Genomic DNA, 27,762 nt, shown 5'->3' on the forward strand with positions numbered 1-27,762 from the left:
TCATTATTATCTGCTGCTGATTAACAAATGACCAAAACTGCAGTGACACGTTTTTCTTCTGCAGTTTAGACACTGATACAGACTAAAGTCAGTCACACCTGCCACACCTGAGCTGCTATGTGGGTCTGGAATGACATCCACACCCAGTGCAATTCATTGTTTGTGTGTTTCCTCACACCTGTGGTACTCACTGAGTTTTTTAACTCTGGTCAAGCTCTCACAGCACGTCAAGCAGACATACAGGAAATTATCGAATATTTCATTTTGTAGCCTGTTTGGGTTTCAGATATTTTTCTCTGACTTTAAAACTACTCGAGGTGTTAGATTTAGCGAAAGTCACAGCTAAAAATGTTAAGTATGGCAGAGTAATGTAACTAAAACACACACCTCCTGGAGACCCGTGGCACATAACTCTACAAAATGACATTAGTAGTCACCTCAAAGACTCTGTCTGGCACCACCCCAAGCAACAATGTATCTTAAGCCACATGTGTCATACTTGTCATACCTGCACTGAACCCACCTCCTCCAGGTAATAGAGCTCTGGTGACAGCCAGACACACCTTAAAGCTACCGAAGTCACACCTCCCTGGGGAATGTGGACTACGGGCCACAAACAAAGGCATGAAAGCACTTCTGTTTTCTCCATGTCAAACCTGCACTCATTCATCTGCATGGAGTCACTGCAGCATAAACACCTGTCCACATTCTCACTGTCACTTATCTGGCTGCTAAAGCTCATACAAGCTCACTTTTCTTTCTATGCGGGTGCACAGACGGGTAAATGCATGAGGAATTAATTGAAAATATTGAATCAATGTCACATGCATGCTATGCATACAACCGCTGGACAGAAAGCTCAGAATCAGGGGGGAACAATGTGTCTTTGTCCAGTATGTGGAAGTGATTCAGCTTTTAACCTTGTCAGAGATCGCTACAGGGCATGACTACCTGCACATTTTGTCCACAGCAGCTGCCAGTGCAGGCCATTCAACCCTGACACCCTCAGAGTGAGAGTTCACTTCACATTCCTTGTTCACGGCCAATGTTAGGCCTCATCTATTCGTTGCAGGATGTCAAAGAGCTGCTGCAGTGCGGTCAGCCCTCTACCTTCATATCTGAGCCTGTGGTACCCATGATGAGTTGCCTTTCCTGTCTGGATGAGGTGCAGGGAAATCCAGTCATTGTGAGTTTATTGCAGCATGTAAGGCGATAAGTGCAGTGTTGCTCTGGACAGAGACAGAAAGAATGCACAAAGAACTGCAGACATGGGCAGTGAAAGTACTCATGCGGTAATTTACACATTTAACAATACTGCGAGTAGGTTCACAAACATCTTGTGCTTTATTTCACTGATCTGCGCTCTCTTTTCTTTAGTCATATGCACATGTATTCGACTGGATAATAATCCTAATCATTAAAGATCAAAGCAGAGAAACCATGCACGACTGGCAAGAGCCACTGAGGGAAAGCTGCACTACGTCTCCCAGCATGCTTGTGGGGAGGAACTGGATGGAGTCCATCTATCAGCATGCCTGGAACGCCAGGAGATAGTTAAAGAAAGTTAAGGTAAGTTAAAGGTTACATCTGGACTGTTCTGCTGGCCCTGTTGCTGAACAATAAGCACATGAGGATGAATATGCATGCAGAAGTTGTCTTTTTGTTGCCCTCCTCCCTCCTCACAGAGGTCACATGTCAGGGTTAAGAGCAGAGCGGCACCTCACAGGTGTTTGCAATCCAGGAAACTGGAGCAGCTGACAACCTGCTGTCATGTCTCAGTACTCTCTCTGCCTTGTAGCAGCACATTAAATGTACTGTGGCTGAACTGGTCCTGAAGCCTTGTACTTCATCAGTAGCTTCATGAGCCTAGGCGCTGTGTCAGCCCCTCCTGATGTGCTCACGGTCAAATAGCTGCAGTACTGGTTCTACAGTCCAGACAGACATTCCAGTCATAGTACAGTACCTCCACCAGCCTCCCTGACTACACCCAGCTGGAATGCTTCACCTGTCATCACAAAGACAGACCACCTCTGCCACATCAGCATTATCTGAAGAGCAGCGTATCAGCGTTAAAGACAGGATGAACCATAACTCTTATCATAGAATAAGCATAGATTTACAAAAATTAGTGAAGCTGCATCTGTCTTTGCAATGTTTTTAGTATTTGTCAAAAAGGATTAGCAAATGATTACATCCTGTGTTACTTATGTTTTACACAGTGTCTCAACTTTTTGGTATCAGCTCTGTAATTTCTCTAATTGTTCTTGTAAAAGTGCAGACTGGAGACAATGAGCAGCATTAACATGGACCTTCACCTCTGGTTTATTATCCATCAGAGTTTTCTCTACTGTCTACATTTCAGCTCATCTTATTATCAAAGTGGTTAAAGGGACTTTAAGAGAATTAGTGACTGTGTTGCCCTGCTACAATACTGTATGTTAATTAATGACTAAAAATAGGTCTGTCCTGCCTGACATCTGCTGTGAAACATTTTCTAAAGTCCAAATAAAGTCATTAATAAACCAACCCACCACCCAGAGTGCTGTGTCCTTTTCCATCCACCGACAAGTGTCGTTTCATGTTGCATTTTGAGCTGCAGGCATGTTTGCAGGGAGGGTTTGGCATGATGTTAATGTTTAAGCAGAGGATGAACTGTACCCTTCAGTGATCCATCAAATCCACTGACTCCGAGCCTCGTATCAGTAGAGGAATGCAGTGGGGAAGGGGTCAGCGGGGGGCTGTCACCCCTGCACGATAAGAGATAAGCACAGTTTGGTAGGGTGTACAGGCCGTTTGACCACGAGGATATGAGGTCTTTTCAGTTTGAGCCTGTGTATGCTGTCTGTTGCTCTGTTTATTGCTGCTTGTCCAAATCTGATATATTCACTCTTTGAACCATAGAATGTCTTTGGGAATGTCATCTATCTCCAAATTACTGTACTACACCATTACCAAGTCACAGCCACATCCAGGGTTGAAGCATTGCATTTTTACCTGCATATGTAAGTCACTTGGTAGGTGAAAAACCACGTGGACCATCAGTGACAGATGCATTCCACAGGGTTTTCATTCCTCTCCCTGGCTTTCCTCTGCTTTCGTCCTGTTCTTATACATATTCACACTCACATCCATTGGGAAGTTTTGTTCCATGGAGCTTCAGGTTTGGGTTGGTCTTTGTTTTTTCCAAATGCAATTGATTTCAAATTTCATTCTGTCATGCACTGTCTGAGAGAGAAAACTGGAGGTCACGAAAGCATTACTCTGGTGAGCTAGCAGTCACAAATGTCAAGAAATATAGTTTCAGGTGTTGTGTCAGGTTCAGGTCTAATATACTGCAGTACCTACATGTTCAGACATGTCGAGTTTTAGGAACAGGTCTCGGTGCCAGACCCAGAACTCCAGGGGCTGATGTCACGTTCTGTATCTGACTTCACATGTGTATATGTTTCTGGAATTTACATGTGATCTGTTTCTGAGTATGTTATATCTGCATCAGGAGAAATGCATCGTAATGCAGGTGTAAATGCACTCAGAACATGTCACGAGCTCAGTGTGATCCGAGCAGCTAGACCACATCTGGAGGTGATCACACTGTGATCAGATTTTAGTGTAAATGTCAAAAGTTCGACTCTTTCTTGTTTTCCCGGAGACCCTGTGTTGGCTCCCATGCTGCACTGACGAAATGGCAGCATTCAAATAAATGACAGACCTGTGTTTTTGTCCCACAGGGCTACTGTCAGTCTGAACGAGGTCCTACACTATAAATAAGAAACTGTGTGAATGAAGCCAGCTCAGACCCTCAGCTCGTGGTGGTGGTGCACTTCCTTTGACTGAAAAGTCAAAGCAAGGCCTCAAGAATACACCACTACATCAAACTAGACAGAATAAATTAGACTGTACAGATACATACATGGATCCAGCACCTACATCCACCAGCAGCACAGTCTCAAACTTTACATGCACGAACACACAAACTCAAGGCACATTACAATTTGAATGTTCTGCTCAGCTCTGTTGTGGTAGAGGGGACAAAACTCCTGCTGAACTTCACTTTTTTCCATGCCAGCGACCTGTAACGCCGACCAGATGGGAGGAGTACAAGGTGTGTGTTGAGGGGACGACTGGGGTCAAGGGCTACAGTGTGTGCTGTGCGTTCAGTGGCTGCGCTGTTGAGGTCTGGGAGGTCGGGGGTTGGCAGACCAATGATCTTGGCGGCCTTGTGCGTGATTTGTCGGTTCTTGATGGGGGTTGAAGGCACATTAGAGAAGCAGGAGGAACAGTAGAGGAGGGTGGGCTGAACGATGCTTTTGTAGAATAGCAGCAGAAGGTTGGGGGCAATGGAAAGTGCTTTGAGTTAAAAATAGATCGCAGGTTAGCACCAGGTGGTGTAACTGCCAAAAACTCAAATTTTTCCAAGTTAAAGGGAGGAAATGTGATGAGAAAAAAGAGGGCTGAGACACCCGTCAGTCAAGCACATGTGTTCAAAAACATGACTTAATGTTGCTTGATGGAGGAAAGAGTCAGGTGGCCGTGTTATTTGACACTTGGTTTGAACTTCTTTAAACTTGAGCTTCAGGTCAAACTGTTGTGAACTCTGGGGTCACCCACTTACTATAATGAGAACAAACAAAGGCAAGCGTGGCCGGGCAGTTAAATATAGCTGCTGACAGCAGGCAATGACTCAGTCAGACATGAAGGAGAAGAAGCACTTTATTAATCAAATGCAATTTCTACATTTTGTTATTTTTCATTCTGACACAGGCCTGAAATACACCACAAACCCACAGAAGGCACACATAGACATGCATTAGTGGAGAGCTGTCAGAGTGCTGCTGCCCAGCAGCACATTTCCCTGCTAAGATGGTGCACACGAAGAATCATTTGAATAGGTTTAATGAGCAGAAATTCACTTCCAGCAAACATCCTTCTTTAATGCTTTAACTACTGCTCCCATTTGCTGTTTGCATGCACCAAGCTGCACGGAGGAAGGAGTGTCAACTCAGCACTATACTGTTAATTCCCAAAACTAGATATGAGAGCATGGAAAGAAACACACACACACACACACACACACACACACACACACACACACACACACACACACACACACACAGCCCATTGTTTAGGATCACACCCTTGGCTTTTGGTTCAGGCTCTTCCCTCCAGTGATAAGAGCCTTCCTTCCATGGTTGAGAGGTCATGGCTGTCAGCCCAGATGTTGAATGACTGCGTCTTTCCACCAGGGCGACTGAAACAATGACCCTGTTTGAAGATAACTCCACTCTAGACAGTCCTTAGAAAGCCTAAAATTCCTGGTGTTCGCACAGGCCAGCTCTACATTCAAGTGCTTTTAATTGTCATCATTAAAAAAAAAAAGAATGATGAACCATGCATCGACTGTCAAAAGCACTCCAACAAAACAAAACACGTTGCAGTGTGTGAAGTGTGGGCAGGTTGCTGCAGGTTCTAGTGAGAAGATCCAGTTTAAAAGATTATCATGACGACACTGGTGTCTTTTTGCCAGAGCCCCCTGCGGAGCCAGAGAAGTGCTTTCACACAGCTCATAACCCAATCAATCATCATGTTCTTAATGTAAAAAGATGTTGTTAAAAGATGTTGGAGTGCATGAGATCCACCAGCCCTGGCGTGAAGAGATGTTGACCCTTTCATTTGCTACGGAGTGAATCACTTCCCATGACTTTGTTAGAGCGATACAGTGTAGGATGAACAGAAAGGTCGGCAGGTTAGAAAACTTTCTGCAAATCAGAGCAGAACTGGATGTGCCTGGTGAGCTTTGGAGGAGAAGGTCATTATCTACTCTGGTTTCTGGCTACATCTTTTGTATGACCCTTCCCTCCAAGAGCGTGTAACCAAAAGATGAAATGGTGCCTGGCACAAGTCATGCAGATGTTTTAGAATGTAAGGGCTGCGTCTTTCTGCAATGCCTGACTGATGCTTCAGAGCACTGACTTTCCCACAGTTGCAAACAAGAAGCAGGGGCAGCGTTGCCCCAATCATTTTATCTTTTCTGACATTTGGGAAGCGAATATTCCACAGCTCAGTTTACAAAGTAATCAATCATGAGTGTCAAATGTTAAAGCCTTTGACTTGCCAATGCAGTGAAGTGCCTGACTGAGCTTTTTGTTGGTGCTCTTTGAAGGAGCCCAGCTGGGACAGTGCAGTGGACTGAGGGGCTTTGCTTTATCTCTTTTAGCGTGTGCTAAGCGTCCGTCGGTCTGAACACAACCTTATATGCAATGGGCAGTGTTACAGGAGCACATGGAGCTGTGTCAGCGTTGGCAGTTTCTGAGGAGGCAATGAAGTACAATCCAGAAAGGACGGTTTTAATGATAGTTTGAAAGCTTTACACACAGTGTTTGCACGGTGGGTCATAAAGGAAGGATTCAGCTTGGAAAGTTATTACAGTGACAAACATTTGATCTTGCTTCTAAACACCTGCGATGTACACACTGGAAACGAGGCGCTCCTAAAGTAGTCTGCCAACATTACACAAGTATTTGATTGGCCGACGCCATTTTTGCTGCAGTGCTAACGGCCTTCTAAAAGGGGCATGACCTGATGATGTCATCAGGGTTATCTTGGCCTGAGCTGAGACTCCGAAGACCCACTAACAAGACTCTGTTTAGTTGCGCTGTGGGAAACGTAGAACCCACTGTTTTTGGAATCTGACCAATATCAACCTCCTGTTCTTCAATCCGTCACTGTTAAATGTAAAGTGACAGATATGAGCCAGGCTGATGTGCCATTCCTCCCTCTTTGTAGTTCAGTCAGTGGCCTGGTTCACCATTGAAAGTTGTAGTATCACTGTTACACACCTTACACTGACTGAGACACACACGCACACACATGCACACAAACAACATTCACATGGTGGGAGGACACTGTCGAGTCTGACTGGTTCAGCCGGTGCAGTCTTGCTGCCACACCCCCAGCTACAAACCATTCACCCACCCACCCACCCACACACACACACACACACACACACACACACACACACACAAACACACAAATGCATGCATGCAAAACTACAAAGGGCGTGTCTACATTGGTCTATGGATTCATAGCTGATCTGCATTAAATAATAAATCTTATAATTGCTCTCCGCTCTAAAGCCAATGATATTAACTGCATTTCTAAATCTTTGACTTTACAACATAGTAACTGTGCACACAGACGCTTTTCCTCTGAGAGGGTTTTTTCCCCAACACAGCAGCGTGCTGCCACACCCTGTTTTACATAGTCCTGTGCTTGTTTGAATTTTTGTGCCATAATAATGTGCAATGTGTTGTAATGACAGCAGACACTGTTCTGTTTTTCTTGTCCAGAACAGGAACTCATTTTAAATGTGCTCATGTCTCTCAGCCCCAGTGTTTATTTCAATCCTGTCTATTTGCATTAAATAATGAAATGATTGAGTGTGTGTGCGTGTGTGTATGTGTGTGCGTGTGTTTGGCAGTGAATACCTGGGAGGTCATGTGACGGGCGGGGCCTCTGGGGGCTGGCAGGTACACAGGCAGGGTGTGCAGGTTCCAGCTGATGAGTGCGGTGTCGCCGCTGCGGTGAGAGAGTGTGTGTGTGTGTGTGTGGGAGGGGAAGCTCTGACACTGACAAGCTGTCTGGGATCTGACACACGACACTTACACACCGGGAGGTCGGGACGTGCAGAGGACGCACAGCTGAGGTTCACCTGCGCTGCTGGGATTGTTTTCTTATCGGAAGCCACTGGCAGGTGATCTGTCGCCATGTTCAAGAGAAAGAGCAAGTCCACCGCTATAACGCAGCCAAAAACAACGTAAGTAGGAGATTTTCATTTCCAGCCGGCTGTGGCGTCTTCTGGACGCGGTTTAGTTGCTTGTTCCACTTTGGAGCTGCTGTGCCAAACGCCATTAAAGAAAGTCTCACTCTAAAGTGACCTTGCTTCACTTCTTTTCAATAAGTACCTGTATTACCTGTACTAACTTTACTCCTCAGTCACTCTTAACTTCGGGAGCAGCATTATCAGTAAAGTAGCCTGCTATCTAACGAACTTCATTCACCGAAATTCACCGTAGTGCATTAATTGTCTAAGTAAATAAGATTTAAATATGAGAAATCGATGCCAGGCGAATTATAGACATGCCGAATTTAACAGAATATCATATTTGTTCACCAGACAACTCAGGTGTTATCTAAATCATGGTTTATTTATCGTGCAGGCAAAGTCATGTAGATTTTGTCATTTTTCAAAAGGAGTACGGTGCGTATTCTGAACCTGCAACGAGAGAACAAGGCGTACCAACTTGCTTCATACAAAACAGCAAGGATCGACCGGTTGTGTTAAGTGAAACTGTGCTCTCTGGTGCTTGATTTAAGATGTCAATGCGCTCAATGAGTCCTTGCGTTTAAGACACCAATGACAACATATTGTAAATTGGATTGCATAACGTGTGCTTTAACTCCTGTGAGGGTGTGGTTGATAGGCGCTGTTGTAAAGTTGCAGTAACAGGTTTGATAAGTATTCGGCTGTCCTCCTTAGGAAGACAATGTGTGGGGAATTACTTGCAGCCTCTCCTACAATATTTCTGCACCGAGCCTTCCTGTCTTTTCACCGGCATTGTGCAGTGAAGGTGTCATTAGGCTGTTTTCCTACCCTTCAGATGATAAAGTGCACATGTAGAGGCTGAAGCTGGGTTATTAAATCGTTAACCCAAATGTCCCACTTCAAGCAGCTCTCCTGAAGGAAGAATGCCTTTAAGGACAATAGGGAGCATGATGCTCTTTGTCACTCAGCAGGCATGAGAGAGTCAGGGGCCCCAGAAATAACACCCTTTGGTGTCGAGTAGCCAAAGATCGACAAATCTGTTTTTCAAGTAGTAATCCTGCAGAGTAAGGTGGGTTCCTCCCACTGTCACACCTGCCACCAAGAGACAAGGAATAGTCTCTCTTCCTCCATGGACTCCTCGTCTTTGTACTGTGCTTTGCACTTATTGGTTTCTACTCATCAGGCGACAGTGAGGATGCCTTAGAGAAGATAAGTTCATACTGTAGTGACTACTTAACAACTTCTGTACCCTGATAACCCCAACAGATAGTGACGGAAGCTTAACGATACAGCTCCCCCCTCTTCGTTTTCTCCATGCTGCTGTTTTTATTCAGCTTTTAGTTGTTGCATGTTAAAAAATAAATAAATAAAAGCAGGAAAGGTGCGATCTGAGGTACCTGACGAGCTGTCAGTGTGAGCCAGGATAATGACTGCTTCACATTGAAGCTTGGGATCCAAAAATGGCCGGATCACCCAAGCCCTGGAGCTGGGGATTAGTTCCTGTCTCTGCATCCAAACAGTAATAAGGGGAAATGCTAGTTTAGGCCTGTTACAAGGTTTTAAACTTGAAATCTTTTCATAGAAAGTTGGGTTAGAGAAAGTATAAGATAGGCACTGTATGTTTTGAAATAAAATAAGATCAGATATAACTTTATTGATCCCACACTGGGGAAATTAAGATATGTAGAAACAGAAAATATAGTTCCTCTCCTTATCTAGACATTGATGGATTCCTGAAGAGGCCTAATGATCTCAGCTCAGTGATTAGGGGAGCCTCTGGTCTGCAATAAGATGTGAAACAGCCACAAAGAGAAACAAAATGACCAAAAAGAGACACAAAGCGACTACAAATAATGCGGGTGCGTCAATTTCGATCTGTTGGTCTTGCTATTATGTAATGGGGTGGGGGTCCATTTAAAAGTTTTGCTGTGACGCTCCCTGACAGCAGCAGCCCTCCACACCCACTGTGACTTAGTGCTGGAGCTCTCTGGTTCTAATTTGACCCTCTCCCAGTGGGAACGTCTGAGTCTTGCCAGTTCCTTCCCAGAACCAACATAACCGCACTCAAAACACCGAATTAGAACCAGTGAGCCTCCCTGGAAACTATTGACATCGTGTTTGGAGCACAAAGTACATAGCAGAGCAGGTAGAATTATTGTGGCATTATTATTTTCAGATGCTTGAATTACGGTGATTAAAAAGCTGTATTCTGAGAGTCGAGGCAAATCGCTGTTTCTAGTTATGTAATGCAAGGCTGTTCATTTGGACCACAGTCAGTGGGACTGCTAAACGCTCAGAACACCGAGGCAGGGCTGGATCTCATCTGTTCTGAATTTTAGAGCAAAAACATCTCTGCTTTGAAAACCATGAATTCACACACATGTTCTGTACAAACCAGAGGTTTTTATCTTGTAAAAGCCTCTGAGGAAATAGTAATAGCAACTGTGTTTATGCCTTGCATTTAATGACCAGCTGATGTTCTTTTTGTCCTCACGTGTGCAGTAGCAATCCAAATCCATGTAGTTTAGGAGACATGCGGTCTGTACAGGAGTATGCTTACACAAGGACCTGTTGATTTGAGGGTGGAAAAACAGAACTGTATCTGTTTGCTATCCTGGGCTAATGTTCTGAGATGTCAGAAAACCCCCTCAGGGTGTTGGGCCTCGACACTCTCCGGTGCGTGCCAGTTCAAACTTGCTCTGAAGTTGTTTCGTATTAAAACCAGCAGGGCCCTGGAAATGAAAGTCCAGGTCCAGTGTGCATTCAGCAGATGGTGTGTGGCTTGTGGTGAATAGGTGTGGATGTGCGGGTGTGTGTGAGGAGACGGATGGTGGATTTGAACTGACAGACGTGGACTCTTTTTGCTCTGTGTCTGTCACCGGCCACGCACACACGCTACACACCTTATAGACTATTAGTGACACTATGCTTCACACAAGCACTTGAACATGCACTTTGACATACATTACAGAGGGTGATAGTAATCACAGTAATTGGACGAGGTGTGTCTCCTGCATGATATGAGGCGAAAACCTGCTGGGCTAGTTTCCTTTGCTTTAGCTATGTGTCATAAACTTGTCAGGGTCCTGCCAATAAGTTGTTTCCTGAACTCAGAGAGCACGACATGCAGTCATGCACACTTGTGTTCGATGCTCGTCTTTTTGACAGTATGGCAGGTGTGTGCAAGCAAACAAATTCCGTTATGTAGTGTTATCTGACATTTGTCCGTTTGCATCCAGCAGGTCAGACGCGGTTCTGGCACTGGCAGTTACTTTGATTCTCAGGAAAAACATGTGAGTCACCACCTCGCTATGAGGAGGACAGAGGAAATAAAGTGTTGAATAGAAGCAGTCAGATTATGACCCTTCGAGTCCAATCGGAGTCATTAAACATCTGTTATCTGCCAGTGCTGAAGCTGATCTGATTGTTGTACCTATTAGCTGACACTTTGAAATAACAGCAGCCACTGTGCTATAGCTGCTAAATCTGACTCACACAAAGACTTTCTCATCTTAACTTATTGATCTGACATGAATGAAAGTCTAACTGGAGAGTGTGACTCCTGAAACTGACATGAATGAATCACTCTGAGAGAGTGGAGCTTCTTCCCTCACAGAGGATCTTTGGCTGCAGAGAGAACAGTTTCATTTTGTTCTGTCATCAAGTGACTCACTGAAATAACATCAGCGCATCATATTTTAACACTGGCTCATATGAGAGGCTGCTGGCTGACATGGATGTGTTGTACGCTGCTCTTTGCTGATGATGATTAGCGTCAGAATTTAGAGAATCCAGGTATTTTGCTGACATCAGTTTTTCCAGTGTGTTGCTTTTGACATCGCACACTGTCGTCAGGTGAGGTGTAATGACCTTTTTAAGACATTTTAACACATACAAAGACAAAAACATCCATTTGGCAGATGCTCGTCCAAAGCAGCTGGCTGGTTTTGTGCAGCCAGAAGTCCAAAAACCCAGTGATCCGATCAACAGTGATATAAAACAGAAAACCCTCACACCTGAGAGGCTGGAACCAAACGATGTTCATCAACTAGCCAATTCTTTTTTAACAGTTCAACACTATTGAACTGAATAAAGACCTCGGTGATGTTGATTGCTATTGATGCGTTTTGACTGACAGGTTTGCATGGACGTTCACATCCTTAAACGCATTGATTGTCTGTGGTAATTGAGTTGGGAAACGGCAGCAACTTGTGGACGTTACAGACCCAAATCACCTGTCTGTGTTTGTCTTCCAGTGCTCCGTCCACAGAACTGACTGCGCTGATCGAGAAGCTGCAGAAGAATGCCGATAAAGTGCAGAAGAACATCTACGACGTGGAGCAGAACCTCAACAGGGTACCGTTTGATAACAAAGACTCTAAAAGGCCTCAGAGATCTGATAATACTGACAATCTCCAAATATGCAGAAAATTTACCAGTTAAATAAAAACAGACAAAATGTTTTACCTGTGGGCATGACAGAATGGCCAAGAGGTGCACTTACACGCAGATGCGTAAGATGGTAAATGATCTCTTTAACCAGTGGTGCAGTGTAAAGTAAAATGGAGTTTCAGCTATGGTATAAACTATGAATTAATCTCTTAAATATTCAGTAAGCCTTAAAGCAGGAGCCTTAAATGCACTTGTGCAAATAGCAACATGAGAACCTTGAATTTAGGGGACCGCTCCCACCCCAATCAGCACAGTGTGGTGAAAAGAATAATTGTGAGATTAACTGGCCACCATGCTAATAAACCGGTGTAATGCTCCTTCACGTATTTTATTGGTGTAAATAAGCTGGACCAGATTCCTCTATTCATACTTTGTCAGTTAGAAGAGAACGTTAGCACTGTAGTGAGCAAGTTGAGATGATTTATTTTATTTATTTAAAGGCTCATGTTGTTTTTTTCATTCATACATTGCAAAGGTGCAGTGACTTAGTATTTTACTTTCAAACAGTAGAAGTGTGTGCTTGTGTCTGTGTTTTCTTCTTTTGCTGTGTTCGGGATGTTTCAGCATGTGAGGATGACCAGTTTCTAAAACCACAATTGACAAATCCTCCCTATTCTTCTTTTAATACAACCTCAACATTTCCTGTATCTGTTTCAAATTAAAAGCCCTCTCGCATTTCAGTGGACAGTGGACCTCTTTATTTCTCAACATGGCTTTAATTTTGAAACATTTTCAGAAACATATGTGGAAAAATGTGTGACACTGTTTTATTACAGTACCTTAAATGTACCTACTGCCATCTTGTGGCTCTCTCACATTACTACAAAATAGAGTTTGGGTGTGATATTATCACATACACATCAGAAATCTGAAATTTGACTCAAATTGGTCTGTAACATTTAAGATGAGTTATCCATTACAACAAAGTGTTGAAAAGAGCATTATTATGTTGTTGAATTAAATCAGTGGAAATTGCCAGGAGTTCATCCACCCTTGTTTTTTTCGGACTTTGTTTCCTGCAGCCGCCCCCCTGGCCATTATTTAAGACTTGACTTTTACTTGATTACCTGCTTTCTTCAGTAAATCCTTCACGTGACTTAATCCACACATATTCCTTTCCGCTCTGCAACATGTCACGTTATTGAAGTTGCTCTAACTTCTGTTTCACTGTGACTTTAAAGCAACTATAAAATATTAGATAAAGTACCAAAAAGAAACAGTCCACATTTCCAGTGGCTTTTAGTTCTAGACCATGTTCAACCACGCTTAAAAATAACCTCTTATATTTTTCAACAGTAGCTAAAATGGAAGGAAGACTAAAAATTAACTTCACTCTGTGTGTTTATTCTGCTGCTGTTTGTAACTTTCCATAAAAGTGTGGCCATCTTTCTTACCTCCAGTATGTTTTCTGATGCAGGATGTGAGTAAGATCAATGAGGGGAAGCAGCCGCTGTATCAGGATGACACCAACAAGAGAATCCTCAACTCTCTGGAACTGCTCTCTGGCCTGGACGAGGACGCCGTCAACGCCAAGCGCCTCCAGCATCCACAGGCCGAGATGATAGAACAGGAGTGAGTAGTAAAGTATTCACTCTTTCTAGTCTTATCTTTCTTACCATCGAACATGGGGGTTGCAATGAAAATTTCATTGACATGTGCAATGACAATAAAGACTCTTGAATCTTGAATTGAATCTAGTTAGTTCTTAAAGGCCAAACTGTGTATCTAAGTTATTATATCCAGAAGAAGTCATGTATGTTAGTGTCAGCAAGCTGCACACAACACACAGTACACACTATTTTGTGAATTCTCAAAAACATACCTCTGTGACAGAGAACCAGGCCTTTATTTGGAACACTTATACTGAATAAGAGAAAAAGTTTAATTCTTAATCTCCCTGTTTCCCAGTTAATGCAAACTCATCACTTCCTCCATGTTTACCTGTTGCCTGGTGTGAAAAATGTGCAGGAAATGTCAGGAAAGTTTCACCGACAGCAGCTTAATAGCAACAGAAGAAATAGCAAAGTAGAAACCATTGGAATACTGTAAATTCTCATATAAAGGCCAGGATTCAAATAATGGCCGAGTCTCAGATAGTAGCCCGGGCATGGGCATCGCAGAGAAATAAAAGCTGTTTGATACTAAAGGCCGGGCAGGAATACATTTCGGGGATGTCAAATTACCTGTAGTCTACAACAACATGTGCACTCTCCTGATCGATGTTAACAAAACACTCTCTCACATTAGAAGACTTTTAATGTGAAAATTCTGTCGGAAGTGTTGAGTTTCATTCATGGCAGTTGCACATTGTTCGGGGAAAAGGTCAAAGTTGAAAGCCTGACATGGCTGTACTGTACATTATACTGAATTTACCAGTTGTTAAACAGGTAATGTGGCGGAGTGCACATCCCCTTCCCACTGAGGGCTCAGGGATTGATAAGGTCACCGTCCGAGGCCCTGTGGAGGAGGTGGAGAAAGCCAAGCAGCAACTGCTTGCTTTGGCAGAGGAGAAGTTGTTGAGTCCCCAAAAAATCAGTTTTATTTTAACATCAGTAGAATGTGCAAGGTTACAGAGCTCGACTTTCCTTTCCCTGATCCACAACAGAGTTGTGTCAGTTCATGAAGTCTGACACACTACCTCTCCCTGACCCAGTATTTTATAGACAGAACATGAGGAAATGCTGAAACAGTCGTTGGCTCCTCCTCGTTGACGTCGGGCGCTCTCTCTCTCCTCTGCTCGGTCATCTTCGAGAATCCAACGTCACCGCAGCAACCTGTTTGCAAGGACAAATCTAGAGAGACAACCTTATCCCTGACGCCAACCTGTTCTATCTTAAGTCGAGGGCCCCAAGATGTCTCCCATGCCAGGCCTCTATCTCAAAACCTCCTGTTCTAGGTCGCACTGGCCTTAGATATATTTTGCACACAAAGAATCACTCCTCGTCTAAATCACTTCTATGAATAATAAAGGAAAAACGGGAGAAGTAGAATTTCTGTTGATTATTCAGTCACACAATCCATCAGCAGAAAATATGAATAAGATCAACATATCAGGATCATTAATGTAAGCATATGCATGCAATCTAACTATTAGCAGAATATATGTGTGTAATCAAACCTATCAAAGTATAGGAATATGACCCAAATATCCATCAGTAAGCACGGAGGAAGTGTTGAGTGTGCATTAACTAGGAAATTAGAAATAAATGCCACTGAGGTACATGAACCAATACTTAATAATTGACAGTTATTAGTGACTATATTTGTATTTAAAGTATGACATGACTTGAGTATGATGCTTTTAAATAAAATAAATCTGGCCAGTATTGGCGACAGGCATTTATTTTGGTGATCGTCATCGATGAGCTCTTATAAGAGTTATTATAACTGTTGGTACACACAGGAGCTGTGTGGTCTTGTCATGCTTAATTTAATGCACGTTATTTGTTTGCTGCATATTCAGCATGAAGCAGCTGCGTGACAGAGTGATGAAGCTGAGAGAGGATCATGACCACATCTACCACCTGACCCGGACTGAGGGGATGCCCACCATCAACTGGGGCTACATGATGGACGAGAAACTGGTAAGAGGCGTACCTGTACACTCACACAGAGAGCTGCTGTGGACCTGACAGTGTAAAGATAAAGATCACACTCATGACAGGCTCGTTGATATCTGGTTTGGAACCGTATGCTGCGGAGAAGTAAAGCAAATCGAAAAACACATCTTGATAGAAGTATTTGTGGAATGTATTACAGTTTTTGCAAAAGTAATGGACACAGTGAATGTCCCAAAGCGGGCTCAAACTGAGGACGTTCATGGTCAGTGTTCAGACAGAGTTAAGTCCAAACTGTTAACATGTGATGAAGGGGACTAAAGTGTGTTGTTTTGTCTTCCTGTCCAGGACAACCTGAACAACAAGGGCTTTGGCCAGGACCTGCCGTCTGTGGAGAACGAAGTGGAGGAACACAACATCTTCCAGAGTGAGGTGGAGGCTCTGGCTCCGCACATCTCCAGCGGCGGAGACAAGGTACAAACAGAAAACCAGAAGAGGCTCAGTGACACCTGGACTTATCAGTTTTTGTTGATAGTGACTAAAGACGGTCTGAGTTTCATGAGGAGTAATAATCATGACAGTGTGTTAGTTCTTTGTCTCAGCAGAGTCACAAAAATGACAGACTTCTCTAATGCTCACTAAGAAGCATTAGAGACAGAGAACTTGTACTGATAATTAAAAAACATGTTGTTTATATTGAAAATAAATCACACAATTGCTTATTAAGATTAAAAGCTTGCACTTTTTTACATAACCATCATGTTTAGCAGTGGTGTGTGCAGTATGCTGTAACTCACATGACCCTGTTGTGTTTGCCTTGTTCTCACTCTCCCTGTTTCCTGTTTGTTCAGGAATACATCAGTGGCCTCCAGATGAAGTACAACAAGCTGCTGGCAAGAAACACACACACACAAACACACACACTCAATCTGTAAGCACACAGGTATGCACTTTGAAAAGTGCTGAATAAAAACAGTCCATTTACCTTTAATTTAAATCACTTAAAAACAGTTAAATTCAGCTTAATGGGTTGTTTTCATTTCCAGTTCAGCAGATTAGCATTACTTATATTGTTAAATATTTACATGAATAGATGTGCTTTTTTCCAATTAATTTGGCTCGCTAGCTCGAATCCTCATGTTTGAAAATCTGTTGTCTGTCTTTCCCTCGGTCAGGCCAATTCCAGCACCCGCCAGCGCAACCTGCTGAGCCTGCGGGACTACATGCAGCGCTGCACCAATGAGCTGTACTGGATGGACCAGCAGGCCGAGGAGAGAATCAACTACGACTGGAGCGACACCAACCTGGACTACCCCGCCCGCCAGAGGCAGTATGAGGTAGCTGAGGGGACGGACGCTAACAAGTAAATAAAACATGATCCACAGTGTACTCAGCACATCTGTCTCGCCCAACAGAACTTCATCAGTAAGTGTCTGGAGTCCAAGGAGGCCACCATCACCAAGCTGAACGACGATGGAGAGAAGCTGGTTGCCTCTGACCATCCAGGGAAGAATGTTATTGAGGTCAGGCTCATCTGTGTACTGCACTGGGGGGGTCACATGGTCTTACTAATTAAAATACCCACATATGTAATTCACCTCTTGTTTTTACATTTTTCCTTGACGTTTTTGATGGTTTTTAATTTATTGTGTTCCTCCTGCCTGTATATTCTTTAATTACTGTGTCATTTATTGTTTTATGTGTAAAGCACTTGTGGTGCTGCTTTGAATAAGTGCTATACCAATTATTATGTTATTATTATTGTTGTTTGCCAGGCTCACATGGAGGCAGTCCACGCTGACTGGAAGGAGTACTTGAACCTTCTCATCTGTGAGGAAAACCACCTCAAACACATGGATGAGTACAACAAGGTTCGAGACACAGGTGATACAGAAACGTACCCTGAGCATTCAAACAGGTGAAGCTCATCTGTGTGTGTGTGTGTCTGTGTGTGTGTGTCCAGTACCACAAGGAGGCGCGTGACACTCAGGACCTGCTGAAGCATCTGGACACAGAGCTCAACCAGAAGTACAACCCGGAGTTCAAAGACGTGTATCAGATGGAGGGTCTGATCAGGGAAATCGATGTGAGCACTCCTTTATCTGAACGTGGCTACATCTCCAGCCGTCTATACCGCTGACTGCTTCAACAACACCTGAAAACATGCGTTCCTCTGTGTGTGCAGGACCAGGCCAAGGCCATGGACCACTTTGATGAACGGGTCAAAGCGCTTCAGAAGCGCAGCCTGCAGGTTTTGCCTCTGAAGTACCGCCGGGAGACCCCTCAGAAGCTGCTGCCCATCGAGGCTCTGTGTGAGTTTGACACAGATGAGGTATGTATTGGTGTGTGTGTGTGTGTGTTGTTGAAAACTAATCATTTCAGAGCTACTTGCCATTTGTTGCTGATTTCAGAATGCAAGAAACCAACAACCTTTATTTCCAAGTTTTCAATCCTTCTGTGTTTCCACAGAAGAGTTTAAACTAAGATTAGGGTTAGTCATAATGTAGTTAAACGCAGTTTAATAGCTGGTAAAATGGAATTCAGACTTAAATTCACACCAGGTAATCATCACAGAGAATGATAACCAGTTTTTTGTTATTATTATTATTATTTATTTAGTTATTTTCAGACCAAAAGAGAAGAATACATAAATGTATTTGTTTTTCTATTGTTCAGTCATCATTGTTTACCTTCTTCTGATTTCCTAACTGTCTTATTTCCTCCATATTTGTCATCTAATTGTCCCTCTGTGCTGCAGCGACCCCATTCCCATCTTATCTTTATTTAATGTTATTTTTCCTCTGTCGCTGGCTGTCAGTGCTCTAATCCCAGGATGCTCCCTGCTATCAGAGTGCATGACTAAGCACTCTCCCTTTGCTTTGCGGCTTCCTGTAACTTCAGAGTTTTGTAGTGTAATGTATTCAAATCCCTTCAGAAGCGATCCCAGGCTAAGACTCTGAGGATGTTATTTAAAACCCCTGCAGATCAGAATACAGGGGATTTGAAGTCTGCTCTTTGACTAGAGCCCATGGAGCTGTTCATCTTAGGGGTAGCAAACCTCTTCCTGTGTGGGTTGTCTCTTGACCTCACTGATTTCAGGTTTTCAATCAAATGAAATGAAACAAAATTTACCTTTCAAACTTCTAGTTCCTTATTATTATTATTATTATTATTATTATTATTATTATTAGCTAAATTTTAAAATGGGATTGTAAAATTTGTGTTTAAAAGAACTTCAGTTCAAATCCTCTTTAATTATTAATCTGTTAACGAGGTTTAGATGAAAGCTCTGTGTTTGGTGAGTATGATTGTTTTACATTCAGCTGTGGTCCACTGGCAGATGACAGATTGTAATTGTTGGACGTGTACAGGGGCAGATTTTGCGTGGCGAGAGGTACACTCTGCTCCGGAACAATGGCGCCAAATGGGACGTGAAGGATGTAGCTGGCCGTAAAATCACCGCCCCGGCTGTCTGCTTCATGATCCCCCCCACCGACCCTGAGTCTGTGGCCATCTCTGACAAGTGAGTGCATCCGTGTACACAAAAACTACATTCACCGGATGACAAACTCAATTATGTTTTATTCTGGTGCAGTAATAATAGTAATAAACGTTTGTTGTGTTGTGTGTTTGCAGCCTGGCCAGCCAGCAAAAAGCCATCAAGCAGAAGATGGCGAGCAGCAAGGGAATCCTGCTGAAACGTTTCGATGAGCTGAAGAAGGAGAGCGGGACTGGCACCACAGGTACAGGACACATCCAGTTATGCGGTGTTGCAGATTTTAGGAAACTTGTCACGCGTAGCATGAGCTAACACATCTGAATCACCGACCAGGCAAAGTGTGAAGCCCCTTGTTCACTCTGTGGCAGTTGGTTTCTGTAATTTGTTTTATGATATAAGGATATTCTCTTCTAAAGCATACTCTGCATTAACATGAAGGTTCTTGCAGTTCTGAAGTGTTATTACTAGTCCCTGTACCAAAATCTAGTTTAAGATCTCTATTATTTCATGTGATGCTTATTGTCACGGTTGGCGTCAAAGGCAGACAGGGTTACAACCCAAAAGCAGACTCTCGGTATGGCTGGTGCAGTTCAACAAATGTATTAATATAACAATCCAAAACCAAAGACTAGGTAGGTGAGGGAGGGGAGGATCCGAAAGACAAGGTCCAAAGTAGAAAACTAAATCCAAACCAAGGAAGGAGACCAATAATTAACAAAGTCTAAGAAACTAAATCCAAATCCAAAAACAAAGAATCTCAGGGGAAATCTCACAGCGACAGGAACACATGACATAAAAGGAAACTTACAAAGACTGAAGGGAAAACACGGACTTAAATACACAGGGAGGACAACTAATGAGACACAGGTGAAACAAATCAGACAATCACTAAGGTAGGAAAACACAGGAAGTAAAGCAAAAGATGACACATGAGGTGAACCTTTAACATAAAACATAAAGTCAGCAGTCAGCATGAAAGTGAAAGAAATTAAATGTGTGTTGGTCTTTGCAAGTGAATATACAAGTAAAATGTTCATTAGATATATCTGTTACAGTCAGGAATACAACAGTTAAGTTTGCAAAGACAGTCAAGTAGTGTTGGCATTTAAAGGATACTTCCAGCTGATTGAGATCTTGGATCATAGGACTTGAATTTTATTGGTTTGGCCATCGTTTATGTTGGTATTGATAATGTGCTCACCAAATGAACAGCTGAGGTCTAACAGAGCAAGAAAGAAATGATCAGACAAACAAACTCCCAGTGATGTCTGCCTGCTCGTGTTTCTTGTTTGGCCGTAACCAAAATAACAGCCCAAAGTATGGAAATAAGACACACATTGTAATAACCAAGAACCATCCATTAAATTATAAAAGTGGCTTTTACTGTGAAAGGCGTTAACAGTTCCTAGCTATACTTTCAAAGTGTTGTCGTCTTTGAAAAATTTAGTTTCATGCCAGTAATTTGGCATGAAACAAAGCTATTGGCTACTGGCTGTCAGGAAAATATTTCAAGTCCTGCAGGACATGTTTTATGGCCTACCAGAGCTGTCACTCTGCACCACTGAAGACACTAGCTGACTCCAATAATGAAGCTCATCATGTTGTGTGTGACTGTGTGTGACCTCAGACAAGCAGGAGCAGCAGTGTCGCCAGCTGATGGCCGGTCTGGATAAGGTTGTCAGTGACTTGGACAAACAGGAAAAGGCCATTTATGCTCGAGTGCGCCCACCACTGGAGCAGAACAGGCCACTGCAAGACAGCGCTGATCGCCTGCAGGATATGAAGGTAGTAACTTCCACTTTATTCTGTTGTTGGATTTAAATTCTGTTTCACGCAACTGCTACATCTCTCAACGTAGCTCAGAAAGCTGAGAGAGTATTTATACATTTTACACCTCACCAACACAGACATTTGCTTTCAGGACATCGCTGCTGCAGTTAGTAAGATTGAACCAGAAAAGTCCTCTAAAGTGCAGGAAGCAAAGGACTTCTTGATCTCAAACCCAAATTGTGCCAGCGCTCCTCAACTCCACAGCAAGGTGGACGTCGCCAACAAGAAGCACGCCAAGGTTGAGCAGCTTCTTCAGTGCTCCCAAGAGAAGTATGGGACTTTATATGTATCAGTATCTCATCGTCTGTGGCTGCTGTGAGAGCAATATTCCTCATGTTTTTCTGTTTCTGAATTGCTTTTAAATCTGCTTAAAATGGGTTCAGATCAAGTGTGTTGAATGACATGCATTCCATGTGTCTAATAACTGCACTCACCTTTGTTTTAGACTGAAGAATTCCAACCAGCTGGAGACGTCCCTTCAAAATGGAAAGACTTTACTGTCCACCTATGAGAACATGCTGGCCAGGGAGGAGGTTGCCCCAGCTGATATCTCCTCAATTGAGAAAACACAGCGGGATCTTGCAGTAAGATGGCTCTTTTATTGTTCGCCAGCATTACAATGACATCCCACTTCGACTGCATGGACAGGACAGTACAGTCATGCGCACACATGAATATGCATGCAAACCAATACACATTCCTGCAGGTGATTTTGTGCTGTTACACTGTCTGACCGTAACATGCCAAATGAAATTGCTACACATTCATTGACACATAAGAAACCTGGGGCCAGGTGACAGGTGGGGTGTCAGTCGGGGTCCAACAGCAGCTTTGCCCCAGAGCTCCCTAACAAATGAATCCAGCTGTGTTCCTTACATATAAATGTAAAAGGTAGTACTTTTATCACCAACTATAAGGTACAAGATTCTTGGAACAAACTTTAAAGTATTTAGCAAGTGTCACTGTCTCGTTTTATCATTGACCTGTCTGCATTATACTTTCTTGAGGAACATATTATTGTGTGTTTGATTTATTCTCTCTTGCTACTCCGGCAGGATATTGCATCAGACCTGAGGTCCAAAAGGTCAGTTATCGCTGAGACAGAGCAGAACCTGCGTTTGGCCAAAAACAGCTGTGACAACATGGCCATCAAATTCCAAGAGCACTGCCCCGACATTGAGAGGCAGGAGGCAGATGTCCAGAAGCTCAACAAGCGCTTGAACAACCTCAACAGGCAGACTGATGCCAGGTGAGTGGGTCAGGACAAGAAAGTTAACTGAAATCTGTCCATCAGTAATAACTGGTCGAAATACTGAGCATCACACCACAGATGTGCATATCACACAGACACAATGATCTCTTTTGCTGCGTGTTTTAGGGCTCAAAGTCTGCAGAGAGCCAAGATGGCGTACAGCAATTACCGCAATGATTATGACAGTCTGAACAACTGGTTGTCTCGTGTCCCAAACTACGAGCCCCGTGAAACTGATGACGTGAGACAAGTGGAAAACAAGCTGAAGAATCAGAGGGTGAGAGTGACGAGCAACAGGGAGATTCATACTCTGCATATTCATGGTGTAGAGGAGTCGTTTGTCAGTGGTGCTGTAGAAAAAAAGCTTATACCAACTTCCCTGTTTTCTACAGAACCTTCTCTCTGATATTGCAAGAAAGGAGTCTGACTTGAACAATGTCTCCAAAAATGGCAAGCTTTATCAACAAGCTGTCAAAGTAAGTATTCTACATTCTACACTGATTTTTACCACCACGGTGGTGATGAAGGTTTAATTAATGGTTTACTTATTCTATTTCTAAGGACTACGAGAATGAAACTGAGAAGTTCAGATCTATCCTTGACCTCGAGGATGGAATTGTATCTCAGACATACAAGAGGAGCAGACTAGAATCACCTGCAATGGCTGTCAAGGCAGAGGTGAGGCACACCAGCCAAGCTTTCGTGACATGTCGCTGTCAGTTCACTCAAATTATTATACCTTCTGTTGGTGAAATGAGGAAGTATTTCAAAGTACACAGCAAAGACATACAACCTATCCCAGTCTTCTTCATCCATGCCTTCAACAGCCTCTCCCTCCAACTGAAGTTCAATGCAATGTAAAATGTTGCTGCATTTTCGCAGCACAGATTAGCCGTTGCCGGCACATTTAAAAGGGGTACTCAAGCAATTCAGTATTGCACTTCCATAAAGAAAAATCAAAAGCAATCGACACTGAAAACCACATAAATTTTATTTAAAGTCAAAAAACAGATGTATTAACATCAAGGCTGAACTACTATTTGGACAAGGAATAAACACAATCCATGTTTTCCTCAACTACTTCATATTATCAAACTGGATGTAGCTGATGGGCAGAGACCCAAGGGATCATGAAAATAAGAAAATTAAATTTCTCTATTCTTTGCTTCTTTATTATGAGTTGCCGTATAGTTTTCCCCTTTTGAAGATTCTAAGAACTACTCAAGTGAAACAATCTAAATTGCAAGTTGAATTTAATTGGACATGTATCAAAAAGGTTGTGAACCACAAAAATAACTTAAGGATTTGCTGTACATACTGTCTGTGACATGTTATTTCAATGTTTACAGGAAGCTGCTATTGAGGCTAAGTTTACAGAGGTGAATGCTGTGAACAAGCAAAAGCTACAGAATTTGGAGTTTGCCCAGAGTCTTCTCAACCAGGTGAATTATTTTCATGACAGTATTAATAATGAACAATAATAACATGATAAACAATACTAATAAAGCTTGTTCCTCTATAGCAACCTGACTCCAACATGATCCAGGCTACAAATGTCCAGTCAGTCCAAGCTGCTGCCCCAGGAGAAGAGCCTTGGAGAATCAGGAAGCAGCTGCAAGATGAGATCCATAGGAGGGAGCAGCTAGAGAAAGAAATTGAGACTATACAGACTGACATCTATGTTCTCGAAGGACAGAAGCCCCAGGACACAATTGTCAAGAAGGAGCTGATCAAAAAGGTTCCTGACCCCCAGCTGGATGAGGAAATCCATAAGGTCCAGCAGAAACTCTCGGAGGAGCGCCGCGCTACCCACGTCCTGGAGAATGACCTTGAGGTGCTGAAGTTGAAGGTGCGTGGCCTTGAGACAGAGGTCAAAGAAGGGGCACAGCAATACACGGTGAAGGAGGTTCTGCGTATAGAAAGAGACCGTGGTCAGGAGGAGGAGATGCGCAAGCTTCGGGAGGACTTGGATGAGCTAAGAAGGCAGAAGTTGATGAAAGACAATGAGCTGATTCAGATACAAAAACAGGTGACACTTCTGGCTGAGGAGAAGAACAAGGAACAAGAGGTCATCACTGAAGAGGAGGTCATCAAAGTCCAGAATGATCCCCAACTTGAGACAGAGTACCGGGTTCTCCTTGACAGGAAGCAAAAGGAAATGGATGGCAGGAAGCAGCTAGAGGATGAACTTCAATTTCTTCAGGAGAAGCTCAGAAGGATGGAGAAGGAGAAAGCAATGGCAGAGGAAAAGATTTCCATCAAGGAGGTGCTAAAGGTAGAGAAAGATCTAGCCTTTGAAAGGGAAGTAGAAAACCTCAGGAGGCAGTATGAAGATGAGAAGTCCAAACGAAGATCATCACAGCGAGAAAAAGCTGATCTCCAAAGGAAAATAACCAGCCTAGAGGAGGAGAAGTCCAAAGTTGTTATTCAGGAGAAGGTGCGAGAGATCGTCCGCCCTGACCCCAAAGCTGAGAATGAGGTTGCCAATCTCCGGCTGGAACTTGTAGAGCACCAAAGGCGCTATAAAGATGCAGAGCTCCAACTTAGATCCCTGCAGGATGAGTTGACCATGCTGAGGAATAGAGGACCTCAAGTGGAAGTCAAAGAGACTATCAAAGAAGTCATCAAGTACAAGACAGATCCGCAGACTGAAAGAGAACTGGAGAGACTTCGCAATGAAATTGTTGATAAGACCCACCAGACTGAGAAATCTGAGATGGAAATCCGCCAACTTCGTGATGAAATTCAAATATGGAGGGACACCAAACCCCAAGTGCAGACTAAAGAGGTGGTCAATGAAGTGCTACAATACAGGGAAGACCCCAAGACAAAGGAAGAAATCGAGACACTGAAAAGGAAACTTGCTGATGAACAGAAGAAACGCCTCGACCTTGAGAGAGAACGGTCAGCCCAAGAAGAGAAAATCAGAGTAAAGAAAATTGATCTGTCTCAGGTCCGTGAGAAGATTGTTCAGCAAGAAGTGGTCAAGATGGAAGAAGATCCTCTCCTCAGATCAGAGTGTGACATCTTCTCACAAAACATCAGCAATGAGCAGAAACAAAAGGAGAGCCTGAAAGTGGAGCTCTACCAACTGCAGAGACAAAAGGCTGACCTGGATCTGCAACTGGAAGAACTGGAGCGTGAGCGCAGGGCAAGGCGCGATGCAGAACTGGAGATTCAAAGGCTTCGAGTCAGACTTAATGAGCTGGAGATCCGCGACAAAGAAAACCGCGAGAAGGTGACTGTCAAACAGAAGGTAGTCCTGCAGCAGGATCCTCAACAGGAGAAGGAGCACTCGATCCTGAGACTGCAGCTTGATGAAGAGAAGCACAAACGCACTCTGCTCGAGAAAGAATTGAATGCCCTCATCCAGCAGCAGCTCACCCTGGAGAAGATGGATGTGAAAGAAAGAGTTGTCCGTACTGAGAAAGTCCAAGTTGAGAGGGACCCAGAGGCCGAGATTGAGATTGACAACCTAAGGAGGACTCTGGAAGATGAGAAAAGGAGAAAGCGAGAACTTGACCAGGAGTTGGCCACTCTCGCTTCCAGGCTGTCTGATATGGAGTTCTCCAACACTAAGTCTTCTAAAGAACTGGAATACATCCGTGACGAAAGCAGCCGACTGCAACAAGAAAACCACAGGTTGCAGAATGAAATCCGCAAGCTTCGGTCCGAGATTGAGATCACCAGCAAAGAGACTCGTCTCATCTCTGAGTCTGCAACAAGGGAGGATGGAAAGAACCTGGAGTTGAGGCTTGATTCACTGCAGAGGGAACTAGCAGAGCTCAAAGGCATAACCAACCAGAAAGATGAGGAGATCGAGAAGCTTCAAAAGAACCTGGCAGCAGTGAGAATGAAGAAGGAACAGAGGGAGAGCCATCTCCGTAGGTCTATTGTCGTCATTGATCCAGATACAGGCAAAGAGATGCGACCTGAAGAGGCCTACAAACTTGGTCTGATCGACTGGAAGATGTTCGTCAACCTGCAGAGCCAGGAGTGTGACTGGGAGGAGATCACAGTTAAGGGCCCCAAGGGAGAATCCTCGGTTCTTCACGACAGAAAATCAGGGAAAAAGTTCTCCATTGATGATGCGTTGCGTCTCGGGCACATCACAGATCGGCAGCTTCAGCAGTACATAAACAAAGAAATCTCCATCCAGGAGTTCGGTGTAATGGTGTCGGGCAAGAACAAGTGAATGCAAACATGCTAAGAGGGTGCATTTTCAGTTTAATCCTACAAGATTTACTCTGTTTCATCTCTGTTGATTAAAAATTCCCTTGTGTTTTACTGTACTTCCATTCTGATTTTAACATTATGGTGACTTGGCATTGTTTTGTACTTCATAAATGCACTATGTATTTATTTTCTTATGCATATTCAACTTTGTGGTACTAGCAAGAATACATGGATCGATATCGTTACAGCCAACTATATAATATTTTGTGTGGTAGGAGAAGTTTGCTCTGCTGAGCTTTAATTTCTTACACTGGGTACTAGAGTAAAAAACATATCTTTGATTTAATATTGCCATTTAAATACACAAGGGTAATAAATGTTTTGTTTTTTGTGGGGGTTTCCCAGGTTTATCTGATGTGTGCTTGGTACGCTTCAATAAAAGTCAAATCAAACAGGAAATATTGTGTTTGTTTTTTGTTCATAATCTTATTACAGTGAAACATAGCATTGCTGAGGAAAATGAACATTTATTTCTATATACTTATTTTGATGATGGATGTTCAGTACAAATCATTGAATATTTGAATAGGACATGATAAAATGAGAACAGCTCTATAATTGAGTGATGGCTCTGCACCTTTAAAGCAGCTGCAGTCTCACTATTTGCAGGAAATGCTATTAACAATGCTCGTAATAATAACGCTAATACTACTACTACTACAAGTAATATTAATAAATGTTATTTATTCAGTGCTTTCCAAAATGACATTTTTTTTCTGATTTTGTGAAATGTAAAAATTACCCATAACATTTGTCCTGGTATTCTAGTTTTATCCTAGTTATACTGTAATTGCAGCATTCCCCAGTTTGATTCCAGCCAGGGACCATGTGTTGCATGTCATTTTGCCTCTCTTGTCTATACTGACTTCCGTGTCACTCCTCTCTTGTCCACTGTCAAAGAAAGCCAAAGAAAGTGACATGACATATATAAAAATAAGAGCATAAAAGAGCATCTCCTTTCAGAGCATTATCAGCATTAATGATACATTAATGTACAAGCAGCATTTTAATAGATGTTAAATAAATATGTAAAATACAAATCGCAAAGTAATTATAAACTATAGTTTTCAGATGACTAGATAAGCAAAAGTACATTTTCCTCCAACATTTAATT

At 43.0% G+C, this 27,762-nt stretch overlaps 1 protein-coding gene across 1 annotated transcript; it reads left to right on the plus strand.

Annotated features, from left to right (window-relative positions):
- Positions 1-7,591: 7,591 nt before the first annotated feature.
- On the plus strand, positions 7,592-27,047 carry ppl (periplakin). The gene is made up of 22 exons (XM_041956764.1): positions 7,592-7,813; positions 12,079-12,178; positions 13,692-13,846; positions 15,738-15,858; positions 16,180-16,305; positions 16,683-16,724; positions 17,007-17,168; positions 17,247-17,354; positions 17,607-17,702; positions 17,795-17,917; positions 18,017-18,163; positions 19,203-19,354; positions 19,468-19,574; positions 20,958-21,115; positions 21,252-21,430; positions 21,606-21,744; positions 22,216-22,409; positions 22,539-22,689; positions 22,805-22,888; positions 22,974-23,090; positions 23,762-23,854; positions 23,935-27,047. Exons 1-22 carry the CDS (start codon positions 7,764-7,766, stop codon positions 26,605-26,607), a joined length of 5,277 nt encoding a protein of 1,758 aa, XP_041812698.1. The 5' UTR covers positions 7,592-7,763; the 3' UTR covers positions 26,608-27,047.
- Positions 27,048-27,762: the final 715 nt, after the last annotated feature.

This window comes from Chelmon rostratus, chromosome 17, assembly GCF_017976325.1.
Source record: "Chelmon rostratus isolate fCheRos1 chromosome 17, fCheRos1.pri, whole genome shotgun sequence".
In the NCBI taxonomy this organism is placed as follows: Eukaryota; Metazoa; Chordata; class Actinopteri; order Chaetodontiformes; family Chaetodontidae; genus Chelmon; species Chelmon rostratus.